General features: G+C 42.3%; 1 protein-coding gene across 2 annotated transcripts; it reads right to left on the minus strand.

The window, feature by feature from the left end:
- Positions 1 to 83: 83 nt before the first annotated feature.
- LOC102299232 (glycerol kinase) lies at positions 84 to 22,460 on the minus strand. Of its 2 annotated transcripts, XM_005919367.3 has the most exons (20): positions 22,272 to 22,460; positions 19,591 to 19,664; positions 17,590 to 17,696; positions 17,427 to 17,504; positions 15,530 to 15,609; positions 13,825 to 13,962; positions 13,634 to 13,743; positions 12,125 to 12,191; positions 7,525 to 7,560; positions 6,720 to 6,787; positions 5,912 to 5,954; positions 5,735 to 5,815; positions 5,557 to 5,635; positions 5,362 to 5,458; positions 4,561 to 4,645; positions 4,187 to 4,307; positions 3,047 to 3,190; positions 2,268 to 2,354; positions 2,092 to 2,166; positions 709 to 827 (listed from the first exon to the last, which is right to left on the minus strand). In XM_005919367.3, the coding sequence occupies exons 1-19, from the start codon at positions 22,323 to 22,325 to the stop codon at positions 2,093 to 2,095; spliced, it is 1,623 nt and encodes a 540-aa protein (XP_005919429.1). In that variant the 5' UTR covers positions 22,326 to 22,460; the 3' UTR covers positions 709 to 827; position 2,092. The 2 variants fall into 2 exon arrangements, with proteins under 2 accessions (XP_005919430.1, XP_005919429.1); XM_005919368.3 differs by lacking the exon at positions 2,092 to 2,166 and having other exon boundaries at positions 84 to 827.
- Positions 22,461 to 23,731: the final 1,271 nt, after the last annotated feature.

The following is a 23,731-nucleotide window of genomic DNA, read 5'->3' on the forward strand; positions in this document are numbered from 1 at the left end:
TCACTCCTGCTGTTCCTAAAGATCTACAAGAGTTTAGTCTTTAAGAGTTCTTCCTGCTGTGTGTTCAGAAAAGACATGAAAAGTACATTTTGTGTTTATTCTGACTTGGACAACTTTTTGAGACATCCTGGTAATATGAAGGGTTCAAACAGCAGTAATAAATCAGCAGGATTTAACAGTCGCCACGTTTCCCCCTTTCACAGACAAGCTTAAGTCTCATGGAAAATGATCCTCCAGGTATTTATGGCTCGTGCCACAGCTCAGATCTTCTAAGGTCATCAAGTGTTATAATTAATTATAAAGGAGTCAAAGTCCTGTTTCTTCAAAACATCAAATGATTTAAAAAAAAAATGCTTTCCACAAACAGGATAAATTATAAAGTGCTGTTAAGAATTGGCTGGCTTTCAGATTGTAGTTAATGAAGTGCAGTAAATTACAATGAATTTTCTTTTTTTAAAGGACGGTTTTCTGACTTAAAAGTACTTGTCCCCTCCATGAGTGACTTCTGTTCCGTGTTTGGGGGTTAAACATCAACATCATGTACAGAACACATTCAAAATAAAGTCCAGGGTTCCCTTTGGGTGCAGTGAGGAGTTACAGCAGTCTCTGTGTTGAAGGCATGTTTGTTTTAACTGGACGGTGTAGAAACTGTTCCTGTCTTTCTTCGTGAAAAGCTCGCTGTATGTTCAGAGCATTTGAGAGGCTGCACGTCACTGAAGATGACCGCAGGCTGGATCGAGCAGTCGCCAGTCCCGTCTTCACCGTACTCCACAATCATGTTCCCCCCAAAATGTGGCTCCACACAGTTTAAAGTTACTGCGAGTGACCTGTGAGGCGAACAGAAACGAGTCTCAGAGAGCAAACAAACACTGACAGACTTTTGTTTTCTGGAAGCAAAGCAGTTAGTTTAAAGAAAAGGATTAAAACTAAACACGTGGACTCAAAGGAGTCTGTGGGACACTTGGCATCTTAGCTGCAGATTTAGAAGTTAAAGCACAAACCTCTTAGCGATCTGCAATCTCCTGATTTCCACACGTTTTAAAAAGTCATAGAAACAATTGTGGTTTACCAGCAGGAAAAACAGAGCATTGTGAGAATGTATACCTCCATCAAGGCTAAAGCTGGGACAGGAAGTGAGTTCCTGTATACCACCTGAAAGTATATGTAGATCTATCTGTAAACAAATGAAGCCAGCGTTTTAACTTTGACCTATCTTGTTTTAGAAAAGAATCCTAAAAGACTTCCTTGGTAGAGGCATACAGGAATAACTGCAGTCGCATGCCCACACACAACCAGGCTGGTCTGACTCAGATTTAATTTATCTGAAATGTAGGTTTTGCAAAAAAAACAACCCAACTTTGTCAAAGACTCTAAAACCTTCTAACACAAATAAAAAAAACAACAGAATGTGAAGAATTAACTGCTAAGACATTACGTACGAGACGACTGTGGTGTTGTATTGCAAGAATATCAGGTGAAATTGAAATGTACTGTCATGTAATACCACTAAGAACCACAGGGTGGTGCAGTGAGTCAGTGTAGCACGTAATTCCTGTTAACGTGACAGAAAAAGATTTATGGAAATTCAGTTGTAGCGTTGTTTCCTCACATTCTGTTTACAACTTTAGGAAGGATTAAAAGTATCATCAATTTGACCTATTTTGCTTCAACTTATTTCATGTTATGCAGGCTGTTTTAAACAGTCAGTGTCACACAGTTTTTTCTATTCTTTGATCTCTATGATGTCAGAGAGATGGAAAATCAGAAGCTCTGCTCACTTGTTGTTCAACCATTCTGCTTAGAAGGACAGCCAGTAGGAAGGCAGTTGGCTTAAAGGGGGAGGGGCTAAAACAGCTTGTTGTCCAAGCATGAGCTAGAGAAGGATTACTTTGAACCAAGAATCATGCAAAGCTGCTCTAGCAGAATAAATATGAACAGAACAGTTCCGCCTTAAATTAGTTTCTAACGAGTGAGGACATCTGCGTCGGTTAAAGCCGTGAACACACTGTGTTAGTAAAGCCTTTAATATGTAAACATGCCCCAAGTCGAAACTCAAGTGTCACACACGGCATGCAGCGGCAAATGTCGGACCTTAGTGGTCCACTCTGCTGGGGGGAGGGCTGGGATGGACCCCCCAGGGTGCGCCGTTCATATTCTTTCCTAAACCTGTTGTCAGTAAGTGAGGAGATTGTGAGTGAGTGAGGGGGAAATTCTCCAACAATGAAACAGTTAACAGCTGAAGTCACTTCCTGCATGCAGTGGCTTACCGCTGCCGTTGTAGCAGGGCTCTGTGGTCTCCCAGTTCATGGCTTTCTGGACGGCCTTCTTCCAGCGAGCGAAGCGGTACTCGCTCTCTGTTTGTGACGAGGAAACAAGTGTAAGTCATGCCGTCATAGTAACATCCACCAAATGCAGCAAATTACACTTAAAAGTCACTGAGTGGAAAACACTGAGATTACAGATTCAGTCAAAACTGATTTCAAGCTGAAGCTGTGTAAAAATAATAAGCTACACAAATATTTCTAAGATATTCACATTTGATGCCATTGCAAAGCAAAGACCACAAAACAGCACAGAGTGACACTGTTTTGAATTTTACTGCCCAGCAAATAACAAAAGAACATTTACATTACTTGAAAAATAAACACATCTGAATATATCTGCTAATTTTAAAGCTGATGGTAAAATAAGGAACATTTTCTCTGCACAAAGAAAAACACCATCATGCGCCTGAAGGGGGGAGGAGCCAGCCAATCAACTCTTGCAGCATGTTGCTGTCACAGGATAAAAAACAACTTTAAGTTCACTTTAATCTATTAAATGGAAAATTAATGTTTTACACAGTGTTTTATTTCACTGTAAATGTTTAACAGCATCTGGACAAACAGAAACAACGGCTGACACTGTAAATTCTAAATTACATAGTGCTGCATAACATTAACCAAAACTCGAGGCCATCCTGCTCTGTGTTCTATTATCTGCTGTATGTCCTGTTTCATGTATGTCATATGATCCCATTGCAAGCTTTTCACTCTCGCAGTCTTACCCTCAGGGTTTATCTGAGGCTCGTATCTCTCAGATGTGACATGTGGGAGCTGACCGGGACTCAGGCTCCATACGCCTACGCCCTCTGCTGCCCCCGCCGCCATGGCTACACCCAGAGCTGTGGTCTCGGACATGGTGGGTCGAACTGGAGCAACGTAAGACGGACGGTTAGAGAGTGGCAGAGAGACATGTTCCCCCTGAGAGCGATCAGGCTCATCACTTCCTGTATTCTGGTTGCTATTTAAATGCAAAAATTCTTCATTTTCATAATATTTTTGGTGAAATCTTCAAGTCAGTGATTTGTTTTTTAAATTTCTTTAAAAGTTAGTTGTAGGAAGTCGTCAGGTTGACATCAGCCATGTTGTATTTTCAAAATAAAAGGTTCCATGTAGTTTGAGGACTTCAGCCAGACTTTTTAAAGAGTCATTTTCTTTAAAATAAAATCTTCTAGTCAGCTATTGGAAATTAACTACGTACTTTGACACCTAAGTTACAGAAATTAAAGCAGAACATAGGCAAATGTTCAAACAAAACCAAAAAACCTTTAGTGCTACACTGGTTTTTAATATATCTTCAGTTCATGAGGTCATGTTGTGGTTTTGTAAAATGTCCAAACTACTCAGGGGAGTAGTGCTGCTGTTTTTGTTTTTTTGTGTGTTACTAGTCAGATCTATCATCCAGATAGTGCCTGATTGTTTTTTCAAAAGTGCAGACTGTGAGTAAAGAATAATCTTTACCATCAGACAGTGAGGACATTTTGTCATTTCTACATGTGACTAAACTTGTCATAGTGAACCAAACGGTCATTAGAGTCTCTAGTAAAGTCTCTAACAATCAAAAGGAGCAGCTGTTCAGCTTTGATGGGAAACATCTTACAGGTGATAAAATCATCCACTTACACAATGCTGGCAAAGTATTCTAATGAACAGGAAGATATGTGCGTGTAAAGTCAATTCATGTTTAACTGGTAAGCACAGGTACATTTCTGCCTTTACCTTCGACCTGTATATCAAAGTGTTTGTTTTAAATGGGTCAAATATCAGAATGGACAGTTTAAGGTTAAGGTTCAGCCTCGTGTCACCAGTTCCTCGATTTTAAAACACAGAGTTACTCTGAGTGTGTGTGCGTTTAGTAGTCGTACCTACAGGGATGCAGAGGATGTCGGCCTGCAGCTGCATCAGTAATCTGTTTGACGTCATCCCTCCGTCCACCTTAAGCTGCGTCAGAGGGACCCCGCTGTCCTGATTCATTGCATCAAGAATCTAACACACACACACGCACACACACTTCAATTCAACTACTGCTTTTAAACCCGTCTCTAACCCCTCTTTATTAACTCTTGTTGCATCTGAAATTCAGCCTAGCTGAAATACTACCATGCTCTGATATAGTGTTCAGTAAGCAAACCTGTATGTATCATAAACTCACGTTACACCTATGTGATCAATGCTTGGTGATAGCCCGGTTACACTCTTGTGTATCTTCTCGTTCTAGGGATGAGAAGAGGAGGCTCACCTCTCTGGTCTGGAAGCAGACGGCCTCCAGAGCAGCGAATGCCAAGTGGTTCCTGTTGGTGAACTGTGTGAGCCCACAGATGATGCTGCAAAACAGAGAAAGCAAAACTTTAATACTTTAATACAGAGACCAAACATTAAACTGTTCCACATTTACTACTGTGTTATTGGGCAGCACAGCAGAGCTCTGTCATGTTTTTGTGGCCTTGTGTTTTGTGTTTTTTTGTCATTGAATAGATATAGAATCACATGATCTTAAAACAACCTCTCCCCACATGTTCATACTTTGACACAGATAAAAAAAAGTAAGAAGCAGACTGCTAATCTGATTGCTAAACACCAGATTTACATCAGAAGGAGCAAAAGCTTCATTTAAGGGTTTAAAAAGAGTCCAAATGTGCATCCTCCAAACTCTGTTAATGTGTCTTTTGAGGAACTGAAATTGAATGTGAATATACTAAATGTCTTTAAATATCGAGCAGCTGAGATGTTTTGTAGAAGCTCATCTCCATAAGTCACTTAACAGATCCCGACAAAAAAGCCCACCTGTTCGATTACCAGTGAGGGTGTCATCTCAGAGTTTATAATCAGCTTTCATCCTGTTTATTATTAATGCCGAGTGCACAAAATGTGGGTGTGGATTTTCCTACATTAGCTTTGGGGTTCCTCAGGGCTCAGCACCAGGCTCATAGCTGATCTTTTAACACATGCACTGTTATACATAGAAATATAGCCATTTCAACAAGCGTTCAAGCATAAAGGATTTCCTCAGTTTAGAATGAGCCTGGGCCGACTCGCTCACCCTCTTGCGCTGGGCTCCCAGTAGGGGGCGTAGAGCCCCGAAAAAGCTGGCACGAAGTAACAGCCGTACGACGTTCCTACTGCCGCTGCCAGTTTCTCTGAAAGAGAGGACAACAGGAGACGGAAGCAGACGTGATATTCAAGCACAAACCCCAGCGCCTAGTCCTGAATGTAATCAATGGTGAAGTGCACGTACCGATCTCTGAGGACGACTGCACCATCCCCATGTTGTCCTTCAACCACCGTACCACTGCTCCTGCTATGGCCACCGACCCCTGCAGGAAACAAGAAAAAAATAAGCAGATCCCAAAAATCAGACCAGAGCACAGACAGCCGTCACCGATCATAGTTATTTAATAGAGGCCACCACACACCTCGAGGGCATAGCAGGCCGGCTCGTCTTTTCCCAGTTTGTAGGCAACTGTGGTGAGCAGGCCGTGGTCTGAGATCACAGGCTGACAGATCACATGAAAATTATTACTGAGAGGGTGAAATATTTCTCACTAAAACTGTTATAGCAATAACTATATATTTTAAAAACAACATCTTACCTTGGTGCCTGTGTTTCTGAGCAGGAAGCAGCCAGTCCCATACCTTTAGATGAGAATAAAACAGAAGCGTTAGACACGCGATTGGTTTATTGGTGACGTTAACTCATCTACAGTGTGGGTGCGCTGGTGTTTTGATTTTTGATATTCGCCACACTTAACAGATTTGCATAGTCCTCATGAGGAGGACAGAGAGGCTGTAGTGTCACATTTTAGCAGGTTTACAGCCAACCTGGGTATATTTGTTTTACGTTTCATGTCCACTTCCACTCGCTGGTTAGATTTAGAGAAAGCAGGTGGTTTGGGTTAAAACACACCTTAGCAACAGGAACAGAAATCGGGGGACAAAAATAAAGAAATGAGTACTCTTTCTGACTCCAATCAAGCACCTTTCTTGGGTTAGTTTCTGTGACTTCTATCTCACAGAGTTGGTGAATCAGGAGGTGGGGAGATTACTCAGTTGATTGAGCAGGCACTGAGCGATGATTAAATCCACTGACTTAGCGTTTTGTTATAAACTGATAGATTTGTATGTTAACTGCTACAGTTTACTAAGTACTACCTTTCTTTAGAGTGAAAATAGCGACTTTACAATTTACTGAAACACAGTAGAGACACATTTGAAGAGAACTCAATCGTATCAGTGTAGTGCAATTTAACCCAGTCCACATATCCCTATGATGATATTTATTAACAGCCTCAAATGTCATGTAATGTATTTTGTCAAGTTGAAAAAACACAATCTCTGTATTGAACATAGAAAAACAACGAATTGACGTCACCGTGATAAAGAAGGGAGCAGAGTGCTTACGTGTTTTTGGCCTGGCCTTCGTTGAAGCACATCTGACCAACCAGAGCAGCCGACTGGTCACCGAGACACTGACAGATCAAGTAGGACGTGTAAACAGTCATAGATGAGTGGATACAACCGCAAACATATCTGCTTCACCCTGGAAGCTCCAACCCAGCAGTTAACATAATTTTAAACCCACAGCCAGAAAATGACCTTTTGAAAAGGGGACCTTCCATATGCTACAGTGTGTTTCTGATCTACCCCACTAAACTACATAGTGATATGACCATTAAAATGTACCCAGAATGCACTTTTTAAGTTTCATGGGAATTATGAGAAAACAGATCAAACAACCAGGATACCAATGCTTGTTTCTGTTCCTCTACTCTACAGAGATGAAACTGCTGCAGCTCATTCAAACTACGACAGACCTCATGATGCTGATGCTCAGAGACGGTTATTTTCCTTTTAAATTGATTTGGTTGCAGCTTAAATGTGTTTTGCAGCCCTGAACTGGTCTTGCTGACATCTCCTGTAGTGATGCAGCTAGTTCAGACCCGCCCACGTGTACTTGGTGGGCCTGAACTGTGAAAGAGAGTGTGAAGATACCGCTTTTGCTTGGCTTCATTACATACAAAACAAATCAGCTGATTCTGAGGTGTCACAGGGCAGATTTTTCATTGGTCGAGCGAAATGGTCTCTACTCAGAAAAAAAAAAGTGGGAGGGAGCCATGCGTTGCTCCAGCACAGCGACAGCCTCGCAGCGGAACACAGACAGATGTGACTCATTAAACAAAGTTGCATAAGAGGGAAAAGCTCTTACCCCTGAAATTGGAACTCCTGCAAGTGAGCCGGATTTCTGGTTAGGAGACAGAAATGTGGACATGTTTAGATTCTGGATAAATGACCGCTGAGCTCAGTGCGACACAAAGAATGATATGAAAACCTTTAGGATGAAACAGGAGGCCGTTTGCTGTGCAGGGAATCAGACTCGTGGCCCTGTAGCCAAGTATGCATCACACTGAGTTATCAGTGGTAATTACAGTTTAATAAAAGCTCCACAAGCATCAAAGTGAGCATAGGATACTTTTATTATTTTAACCTAACTGAACCCTTTCTAGTTTTATCAGAACTGATTATTTATTCATTAATTCCAGTCATTAAAGAGGTCGGTCCTGCATGGAAAGATACATGTAGAGGCAAAAAAAGAAAAAGAAAAATGATCCGATCAATGAGGCAGAGAGAGAAACAAACAGCTGCTTCAGCTGATCTCTGGACCTCAGTCCATAGAGCACGTTGCATAAAAAAGCTTCGACATTAAAGTCAATGATGTTGTCGGGAGATGAGATAAGAGCCGCACGGCTTCTTATCAGGATGTTTATCAGGGAGAGGCCACAGAATGGGATTTTAAACAACTCAATGAACTCTTACCTACACTCCACAAATATACTATATACACACACACACATGCAGAAAATATTTCTGTGTTATGATTCACAACACACATGTAACACGTGCATTTGCACAGAAAAAAAAAAACTATTACTGATGAGGAGTCCATGGGCCATGGACGAGGTGCCTGCACCCCTGAAGGGCCATGGACAGGGTTTAAAATGGACCTCTGCAAGTGTGTAATTACACAAGCGGTCCAAATATATGGAAAAAAAAACTGCGTTACCTTATCTAAACAGTTTGTGCTCTGGGAGCTTTTTGGAGTATTTTATTCCAACTTTGTTTTATTGATTTCAACAATGACATACAAAGTTAGCAACAGCAAAGTCAATCTTGATTTCAGAATGTCCATTATACCCTCAAACCCCCCAACCCGAATTCTCCCCCTACCAGGTCCACACTAGACAAGACACCGCAGAGAACCAGTTTCTGCCCACACACACACAAAAAAAAAAAACAACAACAAAAAAAACAACAACATCTCAGGACCCATACACATAACCCAAAACTCAGGACCCAAAAAACAACAACAACCACAACCCCCCCCCGCCCCGCAACCAAACAAACAAACAAAAACAAACAAAACAAAAACAGAGAAAACAATAGCAGAGAAAGGACCAAACAAAACAAAAGGAAAAACAAATAGATAAGGTATAAATAAGATTTAAAAAAAAAAAAAAAAAAAAAACCATAATGTAGCTTCGCTCAGTTCACTTCAGACTCAGGAAGTAAAGTAATGGTGTCGACCAGCAAGAGAAATGATTTCCAGATTTTGTTAAATTCCCTAATAGAACCTTTTAGAGAGAATCTAAGTTTTTCCAGCTTTAAGTTAAAGAGTACATCTCTCACCCAATGATCATGAGTTGGGGGGTGGGGAAGCTTCCACTTCAACAGAATAAGCCTCCGGGCCAGTAAAGTGGTAAAGGCTAGGGCCTGTTTGAGGGGACCAGATAAGTTCAAGTCGGGAGGAATGCCAAAAATTGCAGAGAGTGGGTTAGGAAGGACAGTCTGGCCATATGCTTGGCTAAGTGTGTCGAATATATTCCTCCAAAATGCACTCAGTTTCGAACAAGACCAAAACATGTGGACATGGTTGGCAGGCGATAGTCCACATCTGCTACAGGCATCACTGATGGTTGGATAGATTTTAGATAATTTTGCGTTTGTATAGTGTACTTTATAGACCACCTTGCACTGAATCAAAGCATGACGAGCACAAATTGAGGACGAGTGAATCAATTTCAAAGCAGAATCTTACTGCTGTTCTGGCAGGGTTGTCTGTAGCTCTTCCTCCCATCTCAGCTTAATATGATAAATAAATGGATTTGGGGAACAAAGCATCTAGTATTTTATACAAGGCTGATATCAGTCTGTTTTGATGAGGGTTCGTCTACAGGATGATATCAGGATTTGTTTCTGGAGGCCGATTGGGAAAGTGAGGGAACTGCGTTTTTACAAAATTTCTAGCCTGAAGATAACGAAAAAAAATTGGAATTAGGCAGGTTGTATTTAGACGATAGGTCAGCAAAAGATAGAAAGGTGTCCTGACTGTACAAGTCCTTAACAGTCCTAAGTCCGTTATCTTTCCAACTGCTAAAGGCCGCATCAGTGTTTGAAGGTGCAAAATTACAATTTTTTGATAAAGGCGTTAGCAAAGACGGTCCAAGTAGCCCGAAGTATTTTCTGAACTGTCGCCAAATAGTTACCGTTTCCTTAGCTATTGGATTATCCCCAACAAGGGTTGGAGAAAAAGAGAGTGGTGAACTGAGTATTGATGATAATGAGTAACAGCTAGATGCAGTTTCCATTTGTACCCAGGCTGGTGCAGGGGGGTCGTTATGAACCCAATGTAAAAGTTTTTGTATGTTAGCTGCCCAATAGTAGTGTCTAAAATTGGGCAGACCAAGACCACTGTCAGTTTTAGAGGACTGAAGAATAGACTTGCGAATTCTAGCTTGTTTCCCTCCCCATATGAAATGTGACAGAATCTTTTCTAACTTGTCAAAAAATGCCTTGGTAAGAAGAATTGGGACATGTTGAAAAAGATACAAGAATTTTGGGAGGACACTCATCTTTATCAGGTTAACTCTCCCTGCCACTGACAGTGGTAGAGAAGTCCAACGGTCACAATCTTTCCCAACATTTTCTAGTAGGGATAGAAAATTCTCCCACATCATTTTACATATAGAAGAGGAAATAAAAACCCCCAACCATCTAAATCCGGTTTCTGTCCACTTAAAAGGCACTATTGAGTGGGGAAGAGCTCTGGCCAGGGAATTGAGGGGTTGCAACTCGCTTTTTTGATAACTGAGCTTATATCCTGACAGTGTACCATATTGGTCCAGTATGTCAAAAAGCACCGGGAATGAGTTTAGAGGGTCAGAAATGTACAGGAGCAAATCATCTGCATAAAGGGAGAGTTTGTGGGTCACACCGAACCTTGTAATGCCTTTAAATCTATCCTCTGAACGCAGCCATATTGCAAGAGGCTCGATAGCAATGGCGAATAGGAGGGGTGAGAGAGGGCACCCTTGCCTAGTGCCCCTCTCAAGTGGAAAAGGCAAAGACAAGTTGTTGTTAGTACGTATACAGGTGGATGGCGAGGAATATAGTAGCTTAACCCAGAGAATAAAGTCAGCCCCTAAGCCAAACCTATCCATCACCTCATAGAGGAAGCTCCACTCGACGCGGTCGAAAGCTTTCTCCGCGTCAAGAGATGCCACAACCTCTGGAATTGAGTTGCACGATGTATGGATAATATTCAAGAGGCGTCTTGAATTGTCATATGAGTGCCTGCCGGCCATCCCGTCTGGTCAGAGGCGATAATTTGTGGCAGAACACGTTGTAGCCTAAGTGCGAGGATTTTAGATAGTATTTTAAAATCAATATTTAAAAGAGAAATTGGTCTGTAACTGCTGCACAACAGAGGATCCTTGTCCTTTTTCAAGATTAAACAAATAGTAGCTTCGGACAAAGTCTTGGGTAATTGACATTTTGAAAAGGCTTCATTATACATATCTTTCAACAACGGTGCCATAAGATCAGAATTGGCTTTATAGTATTCTGCAGAGTAACCGTCAGGGCCCGGCGATTTACCTGTGTTTAAGGATTTAATGGCTTCTTGTACCTCTACTACAGTAATAGGTCCCCCTAATCCCTTCGTCAGATCACTATCTATTCTTGGAAAATGTATATTTTGGAGAGTTTCTTCTGATAGAGGGGGAGAGCTTGAAGTGTACAGATTGGAATAGAAACTTACAAATACTTCATTAATTCCCTCTTTTTTGGAGTATTTTAAATACAATTATCTGAACAACAATAATACGACTGCTGTGCATTGATTTGTACTTCCAGACTGTCCAAGGAGGTTAAGCTCCAGTTTTGGTGAAATTCTAGGCATACACTGTACCCACACAGTTTGTGGCTGTAGGTTGCTAACCAAGCCATATAGGTTTAGTTGGAAATGTAGGAATCCACCTTCAGAAGTCCAGCATGGTGACATTTATCCTTTATATGGAAAGAGGTTAAAAACACTAATTAATATGATTTATGTAGGAAAAATATCTACTGAATTAATTTAAATGTAATTAATTTAAAAAATGTAGGATTGGATGAAGTCATGCATGCATCTGGATGTATGGAAAAAACTGTGGAGCATAAATCCATCAGAATAATAAAAGTTCAGCTGGAAATCTTCAGCAGACCTTCACTATCTACACTGTCTGTACATTATCACCTCTCCTGATGCTTCTTATCAAGTTTTATAGCCATTACAGTAATAACAACATTTAACGAGACCATTCACCAGAAATATTTATGGTTCGTGTCGGTATCAGGTTGCACAGATTTCACATATCTCTTCTTTGAGTTGTAGAGGGGAAAAAAAGGTTGTTTCAGGTTTGTGACCTCAAAACACAAATGGTGTCACAGAAACAAACACACAGCGTGCTGTGAGGCGTATCTGAGCTCACCATCCAGCCGTATATCTCAGACGAGCTTCTGACGCTGGGCAGGATTTCCATCGGGATGTCAAAGTACCTGAAAGGAGCATAGCAGGAGTCTGTCATGAGGTTGTAGGTTTATAATAAAAACAAACACAAAGGCACTTATAGTTTTTCTTTTTTTTTGATGAGGTCTTTGTTCTATTTTCTGTCCTGTTGTTCTGTGTTTTAATCCCCAGATCGCTGCAGATGAGGAAGAACAGACAACAAAGGAGAAAGTGGCAACAATGTGACTTTAAAAATGTAGCTTTTCACACGAGGTTTCTTTAAACTTTAAATATAAATCAAATCAATTAAAAACAAGGCAGACATTGATCGGATGCCAAGTTAAGCCCGTCCAGCCCGTCTCCAAGGGCAACCTGCAGCCTCAATGTAGGGGGCAACGAGGATTGGCCTGGGCAAACCACAAGCAATCAAAAGCAAACTACATGAGAGCTCCTCACCAGTACAGGAAGGATGTCCGGTGTAAAATCTTTTACAATCGAATATATGACTCCGATTATTTCCATACTGGGATGGTTAAGTCTGCATGAAGGCACGTGAGCCACTTTAGCAACCTCTAAGCAGAGCAGCAAGATGAAGAAGAAGAAGAAGAATCATGACTGAAATTAAATCTGGAGGAGTTCGACAAAACGGAGCTAAAACAGAGTGTTTGTTTCTCTCTCACTAAAGCTGGGGAGCTGACTCTGAATAATCAGGTGAAGACCAGTCCATTCTTTCTGTGCTTTTATGACTCAAAAGAAATAAAATGTATTGGTGCAGCGTTTTTTCCACTGCTTCAACGCTCAGCCAACTGCATAAAACAAAAGATGGCTCATTAACTCCCTGAATGGGAAGTGAATGAGCTTTTACTGGAGTGTGCAAACAGATACGCAGACGATAACCTTAAATGCTTTATTCTGTGTGTGACAATTAAGCAGCAACCTCCATGGCTAAAACATGAAACCAAAAACTGCAGTTCCTTTAGCCGCCACTTGAGACTGCATTAAAAACTTAGTCCATCCCCAAAACATCCAATTTTACAGCAGAAATAAAGACATAACATATGCATCACTCATCTGATTAAGTTGCAATAAAGTTTGCATTATTAGGGGTGTGGCGTCTCTGACTGACAGATTTATGGCGACACAGGTAGCTGTAGCTGCTAGCTCTTTGCTAGGCTTCACCCGGCCTGAACTAGACCTCTGTTCTGTGTTTGTGCTGTTGGAGCCTTTTATTACCTAATATTTAATTCAGATGAATTCAGTTGTTATTTAATGTTATTAACACTAATTGGTTGGCTCTCTGATGCTCTTATATAGTTTGTTTGCTAACCTAGCTAGCTAGCATTAGCCAATAACACAGCTTTTCAGGCCCTTCGTGCAAATATGGTCACTCTGGCTCCACAATCCAACATGGCAGTGGCCAAAACATTTGGATAGGCTGTGGCACCCATCCTTTATATACAGTCTATAGTGTACAGGGTATAGTGTGAATCACCTGCAGAGTTCAGGATCCCAGTCCATGGTGTGAATGTTGAAGAGCATGGTGCGACTGGCGTTTGAAACGTCTGTACAGTGGACCCCGCCGTTCTTTCCCCCTGTTAGACACTGGGGGGTGGAGGGGTGGGGGTGTTAAAAGACCAAATCACACACTCATGACAGAAGTAGAGGTACAGGTTCAGGTCTTACCCAGATGATCCAGGAGTCCACCGTGCCAAACATGGCACGCTGGCTCAGGAAAGCCTCATGCACCTCGTCCACGTTGTCCAGCAGCCATCGCAGCTTCACTGCACTGAAGTAAGTGCTGATGGGAAGGCCTGTTTTATGCTGTGGAGATTAAGACAATAGAAACAGAGATCAGAAAGATATTTCAACAAAGAAAGCAAGAGTCCTGCCTTCTTTCAGATTTCTGATTCAAAGTAGATAACAAAGTCACTACTAGAGATGGACCGATCCGATATTACGTATCGGTATCGGTCCGATACTGACCTAAATTACTGGATCGGATATCGGAGAAAAATAAAAAATGTAATCCGATCCATTAAATATCACGAAAGCACCTCACATACGCCGTAACTCACCTCAGAACGTTAGCACGTCGGAGCAGTATGCATCACGTGATAGAGGGCTGTGGCATGCGGGACCTGTCGGTGGTCTGGATAGCATTTGGAGCTTCGCTAGCAACCTGGCATTTCATCTCCGACAAAGTTATCCCCGAGAGAAGTAAAGCAAGTGTGTAAGTCCATCTCTGAATCTTTGTAAAGCATTCCTGCGTTAAGCTTAACGAGCGACTGCCTCTCGCTCTCCGGCTGCTACTTCAATCGTGAAACTGCTAATGATCAGCTGATCGGCTTTTCTGTCGCGAGTCTCTCTTGTTTGTTTTTGGTCCACTTTGCGCCAGAAAGAGGAAACCAGCGGCTGAACAACAGCAGCACGTTTAAGCTTGATAAGCTGTTGTTACAATTTATTTAATATTACTTTCTACACCAGGATCTTTTCTACGTAGCTGACGGCTGGTAACTGTGCAGGGGCGGATCTAGCAAAGTTTAGCCAGGGGGGCCGATAGGGCATTAACGGGAAAAGGGGGCACAAAGACATACTTTTCTTTCTTATTCTCATTTAAAATGTCTAGCTTTTAATAAATAATTATCTGACACCCAAAGTTTTAATTTGATGTAAAATGAATAGAAGTCAATTACTGTATATAGTGACTATTAAGTCTAATATATATACCCTAGTAAGCTATAGTACTTTTTCCTTTGGGAAGGTACCATCTGTGCAGTCTGCAATTTTGTTGAAGAAAGATGTTGAATCTATTTAATATTTCTTGAAAAATAATTGATTTCTGTGCATTTTTTTTCACACTGCATCAAATTAAGGTTGATTACGTCGATTAAGCATCATGAGGTGGAGCGTGAGGGGTGGTTCCCTATTTTTTATTTATTTATTTTTGTTGTTGCTGGGAGTTGGAACCCTATTAGTTAGGTTGCTTAATATTTACGCTAAGTACTCTTTAAAATACCAGAATAGGGAGGATGGTGTAGGTCTAAGTTTATTAGATTGATCAGTATTGCTGAACTATGAAATATTTTTTTTGTATACAGGTATAACAGAATAGCTTTAGTGTAGTTGTTGTTTTAAACTTGAGTATGAACTTGCAGACTTGCAAAATGCAGCAAGATATTTAAAAAACAGTTTTGTTGATTAAAAAACACTATATCGGATTCATATCGGTATCGGCAGATATCCAAATTTATGATATCGGTATCGGTATCGGACATAAAAAAGTGGTATCGTGCCATCTCTAGTCACTACTACACCCCCAAGTGTTCCTCTGACCCACACAACTTGCCCTGATTAAGTTGTTACCAATTTCTTATCAATCATCTCTCACCCTGAGGTGGTTCTTGTTTCTTCCCGGAGCTTTGTTAATGAGCCTCTCTACCGTCGACTGAGTACGAAGGTCCAGCCAAACTAAACACAAAGCAGGAGAGGAGAAAGATTCAAACACGGGAACCCAAAACATTGGCATTAGTTTTGTGAGAAAACCGCAACCTCAATATGTAGTTGTAGATCTAAGCTTCATAAAGACTAACTCTTTAATCAGAGGCCAGGCGGTCTCAGTGTAATGAATAAAAACTGAGTACGGTAATCAGGAAACATTTTCCTCAGTTTCTAAAGAAATGGCAGGAATGACGAGGACCAGCTGAAGTTTGAGACAACACAAGAACTTTGTTTAACTAATCACGCTCCTTACAGCCCTCTGACCTGATCTTCATTTAAATTCTGTGGTTAAACCTCAAAGAGGATCCAAGGCAACAGAGCTCCAGGTCTTTTTCAGGATGGATGAGAAATGAGACTCACAGCTCAGCGTTCCCAGGCTTTGTTTGAATGGGCATGGGCATAATCCCAACTCTAATTTTAGCTTCTTTATTTTTCATCTTTCTGGAAGAACAAGGCCATCCACAATGTATTAGTGAACAATGTCCTTGCTTTTATTTTGAAAGATTGGTCACTATTAACCAGCTAAACTTGAGTCCTTCCTGTTTAAGGTTTCAATGTGTGATATTTTATTATATATACTTCTACTAGCCAGGCTGCTGGTGCAGCTGTGTGATCGTTTTCACACATGAACTCTGGAGTACGCTGTGGAACCAGGTCGGGATTTTCCCCAGTTGAGCTTCATCACACAAAGCACAGCAGGAAAGTAAAATGCCGCTTTGAAAATACAACTTTTGCTAGAGTGAATCCCGCAGGAGGCAAAACAGGAGACCGTGTGGACTTTGTATGAGCAAACCAGCATGTTAAATTCTGTTTAATTTTCAACCTAACTTGGATATAGGAGTTCTGCACCTCTGTCTGATGATGCTGTGGTGCATTTTTTGAAAATGGCTAACATTAATCTGAGAGCCCGACTTAAACTTCAAATTATTGCAAACTGCAAATAGATAGTAAATTATCCCAAACAGAGCATATCAATAAGATAGCTGCTAAAAATAGTTTGAAATCAGGTTATATCATTAGACCCACTAATAATATTTAGATTGAAGAGATTTCTTCCTGTTAAAAGGGAGTTTTCCCTCCCCACTGTTACCATGTGCGTGCTCACAGCAGGTGGTATGATTGTAGGGGGTTTCTCTGTAAGGTCTTTACCTCACAATATAGAGAGATTGAGGCAACTGCTGTGGTGATTTGGTGTTATATGAAGAAAAGTGAACTGAATTTATTTTATATATGACTCCATTGTAAATCCTGTTAACTGCAGGTTATTTTCCAGCATGAACGGGGATATTAGACATAAAAAAGCCACATAAAAACATCTGCGTTCACATTTTGGCTCAAAACCTGATTAAATAATATGAAGGTGACACACCTTTTGAAGAAAATTGCTTTGCGGTGCCTTTTCTCCTGCTGTGAGAAGTTAAGCACTAACATTTTTGTTAAAAAAAAAACAAACTTTGCTAGCTTTTGTTGGCTGTTCATAGCTCAAGCAGTGCTCTGATCAGTGAACAGCTGACACAACACCCCCCAGTCGAATCAGGGGACTGAAGAGCTCGCTGATAAACTGGCTTTTTAAACTGAAAGCCTGTGTGAGTGGGAGTGACTGCTGCTGGATCACAGCTCTGATGGTTTTTGGCGGGGCAGGAACAGACACGACACAGGATGCTTCAACCTGATGTAATCAAGTCATGCCCCGAGTCGTTTCCCACATTACACAATCCACTTTTTTACAGCTCGGTGAGTCTGACACCGATGTAGAAATCCAAAAATACTGATGCTGACGCTCTCACCGATGGCGTTGTAGAGCGGCTCGCCGGTGTCTTTGTCCCAAACCAGGGTCGTCTCTCTCTGATTGGTCACTCCCACCGCTGAAAACAAAAAAAAGGATAAATTTCAATGAATTTGGCCCGATGCCCTCATTTTCTACCCCGTCTTCCACCGTCAGCGTCCTGCCTTTGATGTTGGAGACGTCGATGTTGAGCTTGCAGAGCTTCTCACAGGTCCTCTCGATGCACTCGTGAACAGACTGCATGATCTCCCGCGGGTCCTCCTCCACCCATCTGACCAACACGCAAACACACAGAAAACACACGCGTGCATGTTTAAAACCTGTTTGAAATTTGCGACAGATGAAATTTTGAGACTTTTCAGGATGTGAAAATCCAGAATGCTTCAAATTTTTATGAAAAACATGATAATCAAGATCAAATTAAAATCTGGGAAGCCTATTTACTGCTTTTATAGACCAATAGAAGCATTTTAAAAACTATGATCTGGCACACCAGCCAGACCCAAGCCAATGCAGTGATTTAACAAAGGGAGTTATCCACTTCACTCTGGATGAGTTGCAGTTTTCTGATTTTTTACTCAGACCTGTAAAGACATTGTTATAACTGTCTAACCTGTAGATGTGCATGTTAGAACTTCTTCAGACAGAAATCCTTAATTTTTTCTACATTTTAAGGTTTGTAAAAAGCCGACTTCATTAACAGAGAAAAAGTCTCGCTTGTAGATGTTTCCATGGTTCCACGGCCCGAATGATCACCTGCAGCTTTGTGAGATTTGCATTCAGGAAGAAAACACCTTAAGTTTACAGCCTGCTGTAATTTCTGTCTGGGTGTTCTGGATCTGCAGTACAGCCGGTCAGTCTGTCTCTTGTACCGGGTCACACATGCCAGCTTGTTAGGAACAAAAATGAAATAAAACCTGGACCTTAGACTCAGTTTGTTACATATCAAATAAAGTTATGTGATTAAAAGGTGGTTAAACTGTAACTTAGTAGCCTGTTAAAAAGACACCAGAGGAGGGGGGAGGTGCTGCTGTTACAAGCTTTACAGTTCTATCAACACATATCTGTGCAACTGCTTAAGACTCCTATATAAAGCAAGAGTTAAAATTCAGAAGAAGGAATATTAACAGGTTTGAGTTATTTTCATTGGGTTATATTATATTGGTAAGTGAAAATATGTGAATCAAAGTGATAAACGGTGGCGGTCCGAATGAGATTTTGAAGGATAAGAAACCTGCCGGTCTGCTGACTACAAAGGAAACTCAATGTGACTGCAGGAAGAAGCTTTAGCCTCTATATGGATGAGCAGGTAAACTTAACTGCTATCACATCAAAAAAGTCAGCCAGTGCATTACTGAAAACCAGTATGTGGATGAGACAGAGGTGTTTCAGAGAAGTGGGCAGGAAGTGATGTGGACAGACTTTTTTATTTTTCAACTGTTAGGCATGCAGGTGGAAATATCTGCTGTTAACAAACATGTCCTGCTATCAGACATGCAGGTGAAATAAAATGGACAACAGCTCAAAGGATAATCTGTGAACTACTCCCAGAGAAAGACAAGCTGAAGCTTTTACAGTGGCCCTCGCAGTCCCCTGACCGCAGCGTTGCCAAAAATGAATGGAAGTGTGTTTACTTTGTGCCACGGTGCCTTTCAACAACGGCTTGCAGCTTTCTCAAGAACATTCAAACTGCACATCCCCAAAGAAACCAACATTTAAAAAAATAAAACATAAAAACTAAACTCCTGTATTTCTGCTCTTTATCTTCAGCGTGTGCACATATTTGATTGAAGGCCCAGTGTGATGAATCTCTGTGATTAGTTTCTCTCCTCTGCTCTCTGCTTCACAGCTGAATGAGTAACATTTGATCAAAGGACAGCGTTTTTATCATCAGCTTCCTGATGGCATCGGTTTTTTTTGTTTTATCAGCTTCGGCCTCAGTAGACAATTGAGCCGTCACCTGAAAAGTGGACTCCTGTGAGTGCACAAAGACTTGAAGTGCAAAGCATCCTGTTATTCCACCAACTATTCAAGCAACACGGATCTCAGGCTGGGTGTGCAGAGATAATAAATACTGCACATAGGTGTGCAATCTGTTGCACCAGGACAATATGGTGGATACACACAGTGTCTAATTGTGATCATTTGAAGTTCGAGTCACTCACCCCTCTTTGGGGAAACTCTGGTTGATCTCTACTTGGTGGTGACTGATCAGTTCAGCTGTTTTTGCGTTGAACACCTGCAGAGAAACACAGCTCATTAGAAGCAGGAACAGAAATATTAAAAGCTTCATTTAATTAGGGAGCAAATTAAAGCTGCCACAGTTTAATTTTTCCAGTTATGTTTTTCCTTCCACCCACTGAGGAGTGGAAAGACGATATTGATCACTGGCTCGATCGCCTCTGGGTGCTGCCAGAGTATTGTAGAGAAGAAGGGAATTAACACGAGGCAGGACTTTCCCTGTCACCTGGAGTCAGACAGAAGTCAGCATTTCTTCTGATTAAGTAATAGGATAAAGCTCCGTGCAGCACCACCCTCCTCTCACCGTGCGTTCACTCAGCTACAGGAAATCCTTGTTACGCTTTTAGGACATGTGATCCAAGAGTAGTTTCAACCCTAAAGTCTAAACTTTAGACTTCCTGACTTACTTTACACTGGAGATCTAACAGGAACAAACTCAGCCTGTAAAAAGAGAGAGCATTGATGCAAGGAGGACGTCTGATGTCATCTTAGTTCAGTTGCACCATCAGTGTTAAAAGTCTGAATCATCACGCTTACTGAAAACTGATGAGAACTGAACTCAGTCTGAACTTGTTTTTTTTTTACCTGCTCCCAAAAAAAATGTGACCTCACAAATACTGATCGTTGCAAATTTCAATCAGTGCTGCGGTCCCACAGAGGATGGGGCTACGCTCACTGATTCAAAAACTAATAAGCATATAATAAAACAACGTCCTCTGCACCCACAGACCCAATCTGTGACGAATACACGAATAAAACAATAAAGCTGCTTCTCTTCTGAGTTCCTCATCTTGATTTCAACTCCACTGTCAGCTGCTGACTCTAGGGCTGATTCTCAATCATCCACCCACAGCTTAGACATGTATTCTGCCCTTCTGACTGTTAGTGACACCTCAAAAAAAGGAAGGGAACGCTGAATCATCAGAGCATAACTCAAAGTCAGGTAAACGTCAGGGATATCAAAGTCTCCAGGTCTTCTTCTTCTCTTTTTGGCTGCGCTCCTCTGGGGTCGCCAAAGCAGATAACCTCCCTCCATCTCACCCCATCCCTCACCCAACCCTCAGCATCTGTGAACCTCCTCTTCCTCCTTTCCCTCTTCCGCACACATCCAAACATCTCAGCCTTCCCTCTCTAATTTTGCCTCCAAACTGCTCACCCTAAGCGCTCCATCTCATGTACTCGTTTCTAAACTCGCGTCCAGTTGGGAAGCCAATTGTTTGCCGTGTCTCCAGGCACAGTGTCAGGAGCGTGGTGTAGACCCAGCAGCAGGGATGGTATCTGCTTATTAATGCGAGGCGGATCAGGAGGAGTACTGCCAGAGTCAGAGGCATGTCTCTGATTGAGATATCAGATACTCTGTGAGGGTCACATGAGGGCATTTTAGTGGGACTTGTGCTCACAGCCTGGCTGGCATTTTCCAGAGAACACCAGAACTGGCAGGTCCACCACTGATGCTCTCTTCTCTTCTCACAGACGAGAGCAGGTTCACAGAGTCTGGAGACACCGTGACGAACGTTATGCTGCCTGTAACATCATCCAGCATGACCAGCCTGGCAGTGAGTCAGTGATGGTCTGGGGAGGCGTATCCTTGGAGGGTCACGCAGGCCTCCACGTGCTAGCCAACAGCACCCTGACTTCTGTTACATGCCAGGTTCTCAGACCTCCTGTTTGTGCAGGGCAATCCCTGGCTTCATGTACCCGGAGTGTGCAGGCAGTTCCTGGATGATGGAGGCGCTGATGCCTTTGTCTCACATTCTCCAGACCTGGATCCAACTGAGACCCTCTAGGATGTTATGAATCTATGTTCTGGAGTAACACCATGACAGAGGACCACAAAGTAGCACATGCAACACCGTAAAGACGCAGTAAAGTTTGTTTTTATGAGATCATTACACATGTATACACAAACGAAGGCTCTGTGACAATTTTGCAGTCGATCCGCAGCCAAATGATCAAGAGTCAAAATCAGGCGTTAGGTTAAAGTTTTACTGCTGCTCAGAACGACCGTTATGTCAGCTGATGATGACACAGGAAAGGCCTTTATTTTCAGAGAGTTCAGCACCTGTGGACGTTTAAATCTCAAGCACCGAAAAGAAATTCATTTATGATTCATTTATGAGTAGAAGCTCTTACATGTCAGAAAAACCCACAAATCTGAATTTCTCTCTGTGCACTCCAACAGCACTTTTACCTCCTCTGAGCCCCTCACTGCTCTGTGCCAAAGCTCGATTTTCCAGCTGACCTGGTTGAGGAAGTCCAAATTTGTTCAAAGTGATCATTCAGCTGGACTGATTTTAGCTCTTTGTAGATGCACCTGAACCCCATCCAAAGCAGGTGGAAGCTACAGGTCAGTGTGCTGCTCCAGTCCACTGGTTGCTTTTTCTATTTAAATTTCTGTTTAAATAGAATCATCGTGATGTACAAGCTCGTTTCTGAGCCGAGCACAACACAGACATAAGTCACGTGTTGATTTGCACTTCATCCACGATTACAGCTGTTTGGCCAAAGCCTCTGAGCACAGGACAGAGTCTCCGTAGTCTGCTGTCCCAGCTGCTCCCGGTCCCTGAACACAACATGAAAACAGCGAAACTTCACTAAAACTCACCAGAAACCTCGTGGAGCTCGTGCCCTGATCAATAGCAGCAACCAGCGGGTCCATTTTTATTTTCTTCTTCTTTAAAACGAGTGTTAAACACAGCCGGTGAATCTCCGCTTTAATCTAACACGACTCCTCGGTGAGGTGGAGAAGGACAGACGCCCGGTGCGCACGGTGCACACTGACACAGACCTCCTCCTCTGCGATCACCGGAACCGGCCCGCAGCGAGCGCAGTCTCCGATTGGCTGCTCGCTCAGAAGGCGTTGGTCACACTCCGACCAATCGGCTGTGAGGGTCAAGTTCACCCAAAACAAAAAACAACAAAAAAAAAAACAAAAAAAAAAAAACGAAGACACATAAAACCAAAAGTAACTAAAAATAATAGATAACGGAATTTTAAAACATCTGGATCTTATTCAAAAATGCAAAAAACCCACATTAAAAAACAAAAAATTAATATCAAATATCATTTAAAAAAAGTTCTACATAACAGAAACATCTTTAAACATCTCCAAATAATAATAATAAAAACAATAAAGTAAATATTTAAAAAATAATAATTTGGGGCATATAACCTTCACAGTTGAACCCTCAGACATGGCCTTCATGTGGGCCATCACACTTTGCCAGAGCCTGGTCACCTTTAGTTTTTAGGGGATCACCTGGAGGCAGAGGATGGGGTTTGATTTGATGTGTAATCTGCTGTGGAGCATATTCACAGAGACCTTCAAAGACTGTGTAAAAATGACCTCAGCTCGTGCAGCTGGGCTGGAACACTTGTTGTCCTTCCGTCAGATCACTTGGAAGTCGAGCAGCTGCAGTTTGAAACACCAAAAACATGGAACTGGATGGTTTGGAGTCTTCTCTCACCCCCGTTCTCTGCGACCTGCTGGAGCAGGGGGGCTAGGAGGAGGAGTTGGCCGTCCGACTGCGGTCTGGAGTGTGGAGCCTTCCTGCTGCTGCGGAGTCGGGGCGGTCTGCCTCCCCCCACCGCAGGGAAAAGGGAAACACCACCTGGGTCTGGGTGCAGTTCCCCCCTCCAGGGGCGGGGGCACCTAGACCCGGTTTGTAGAGTACGCTTGGGGAGTGTGATCGTGTGTACAACGTCTCTTTATGTCTGTCTCCACGTTGGTTGAGTGTGGAGTAAGTGCATATGAGAGCATGAGGGTGGGAATGGATGTTTGTATCTGTGTGTGCCTGTATGTCTGTGTCTATATGTCAGGTTGGGTGTCAGGCGCCACCTCTCTGGGGACATCTCAGGCCCTCCAAGGTTTGGAGGCCTATCTCCCCCTACCACCACTTCCCCTGCCAGTGGCGGACCCCCTCAGACATCGGTGCGTTGGTGGTTCTTTGTGTCCGGGGATGGGCAGTCCAGGTACACACCGGCTCACTCCTTGGCGGCCGCTTATCGGGGCCTGGAGCCTGGGGCTCGCTCGGGCCACTTCGGAGGTGGGGTGCCCCCGCCGCT

The sequence above is a fragment of the Haplochromis burtoni genome, unplaced genomic scaffold, assembly GCF_018398535.1.
Source record: "Haplochromis burtoni strain Fernald_Lab_line unplaced genomic scaffold, NCSU_Asbu1 Contig_20, whole genome shotgun sequence".
Lineage (NCBI taxonomy): Eukaryota > Metazoa > Chordata > Actinopteri > Cichliformes > Cichlidae > Haplochromis > Haplochromis burtoni.

Coding starts and splice junctions, on each gene's coding strand:
- LOC102299232 (XM_005919367.3), bottom strand. CDS start 22,325: ATGGACCCGCTGGTTGCTGCTATTGATCAGGGCACGAGCTCCACGAGG. Junction 17,505..17,589: donor CGACGTCTCCAACATCAAAG/GCAGGACGCTGA, acceptor TTTTGTTTTCAG/CGGTGGGAGTGACCAATCAG. Junction 2,167..2,267: donor GCCCTGCTACAACGGCAGCG/GTAAGCCACTGC, acceptor TACTGACAACAG/GTTTAGGAAAGAATATGAAC.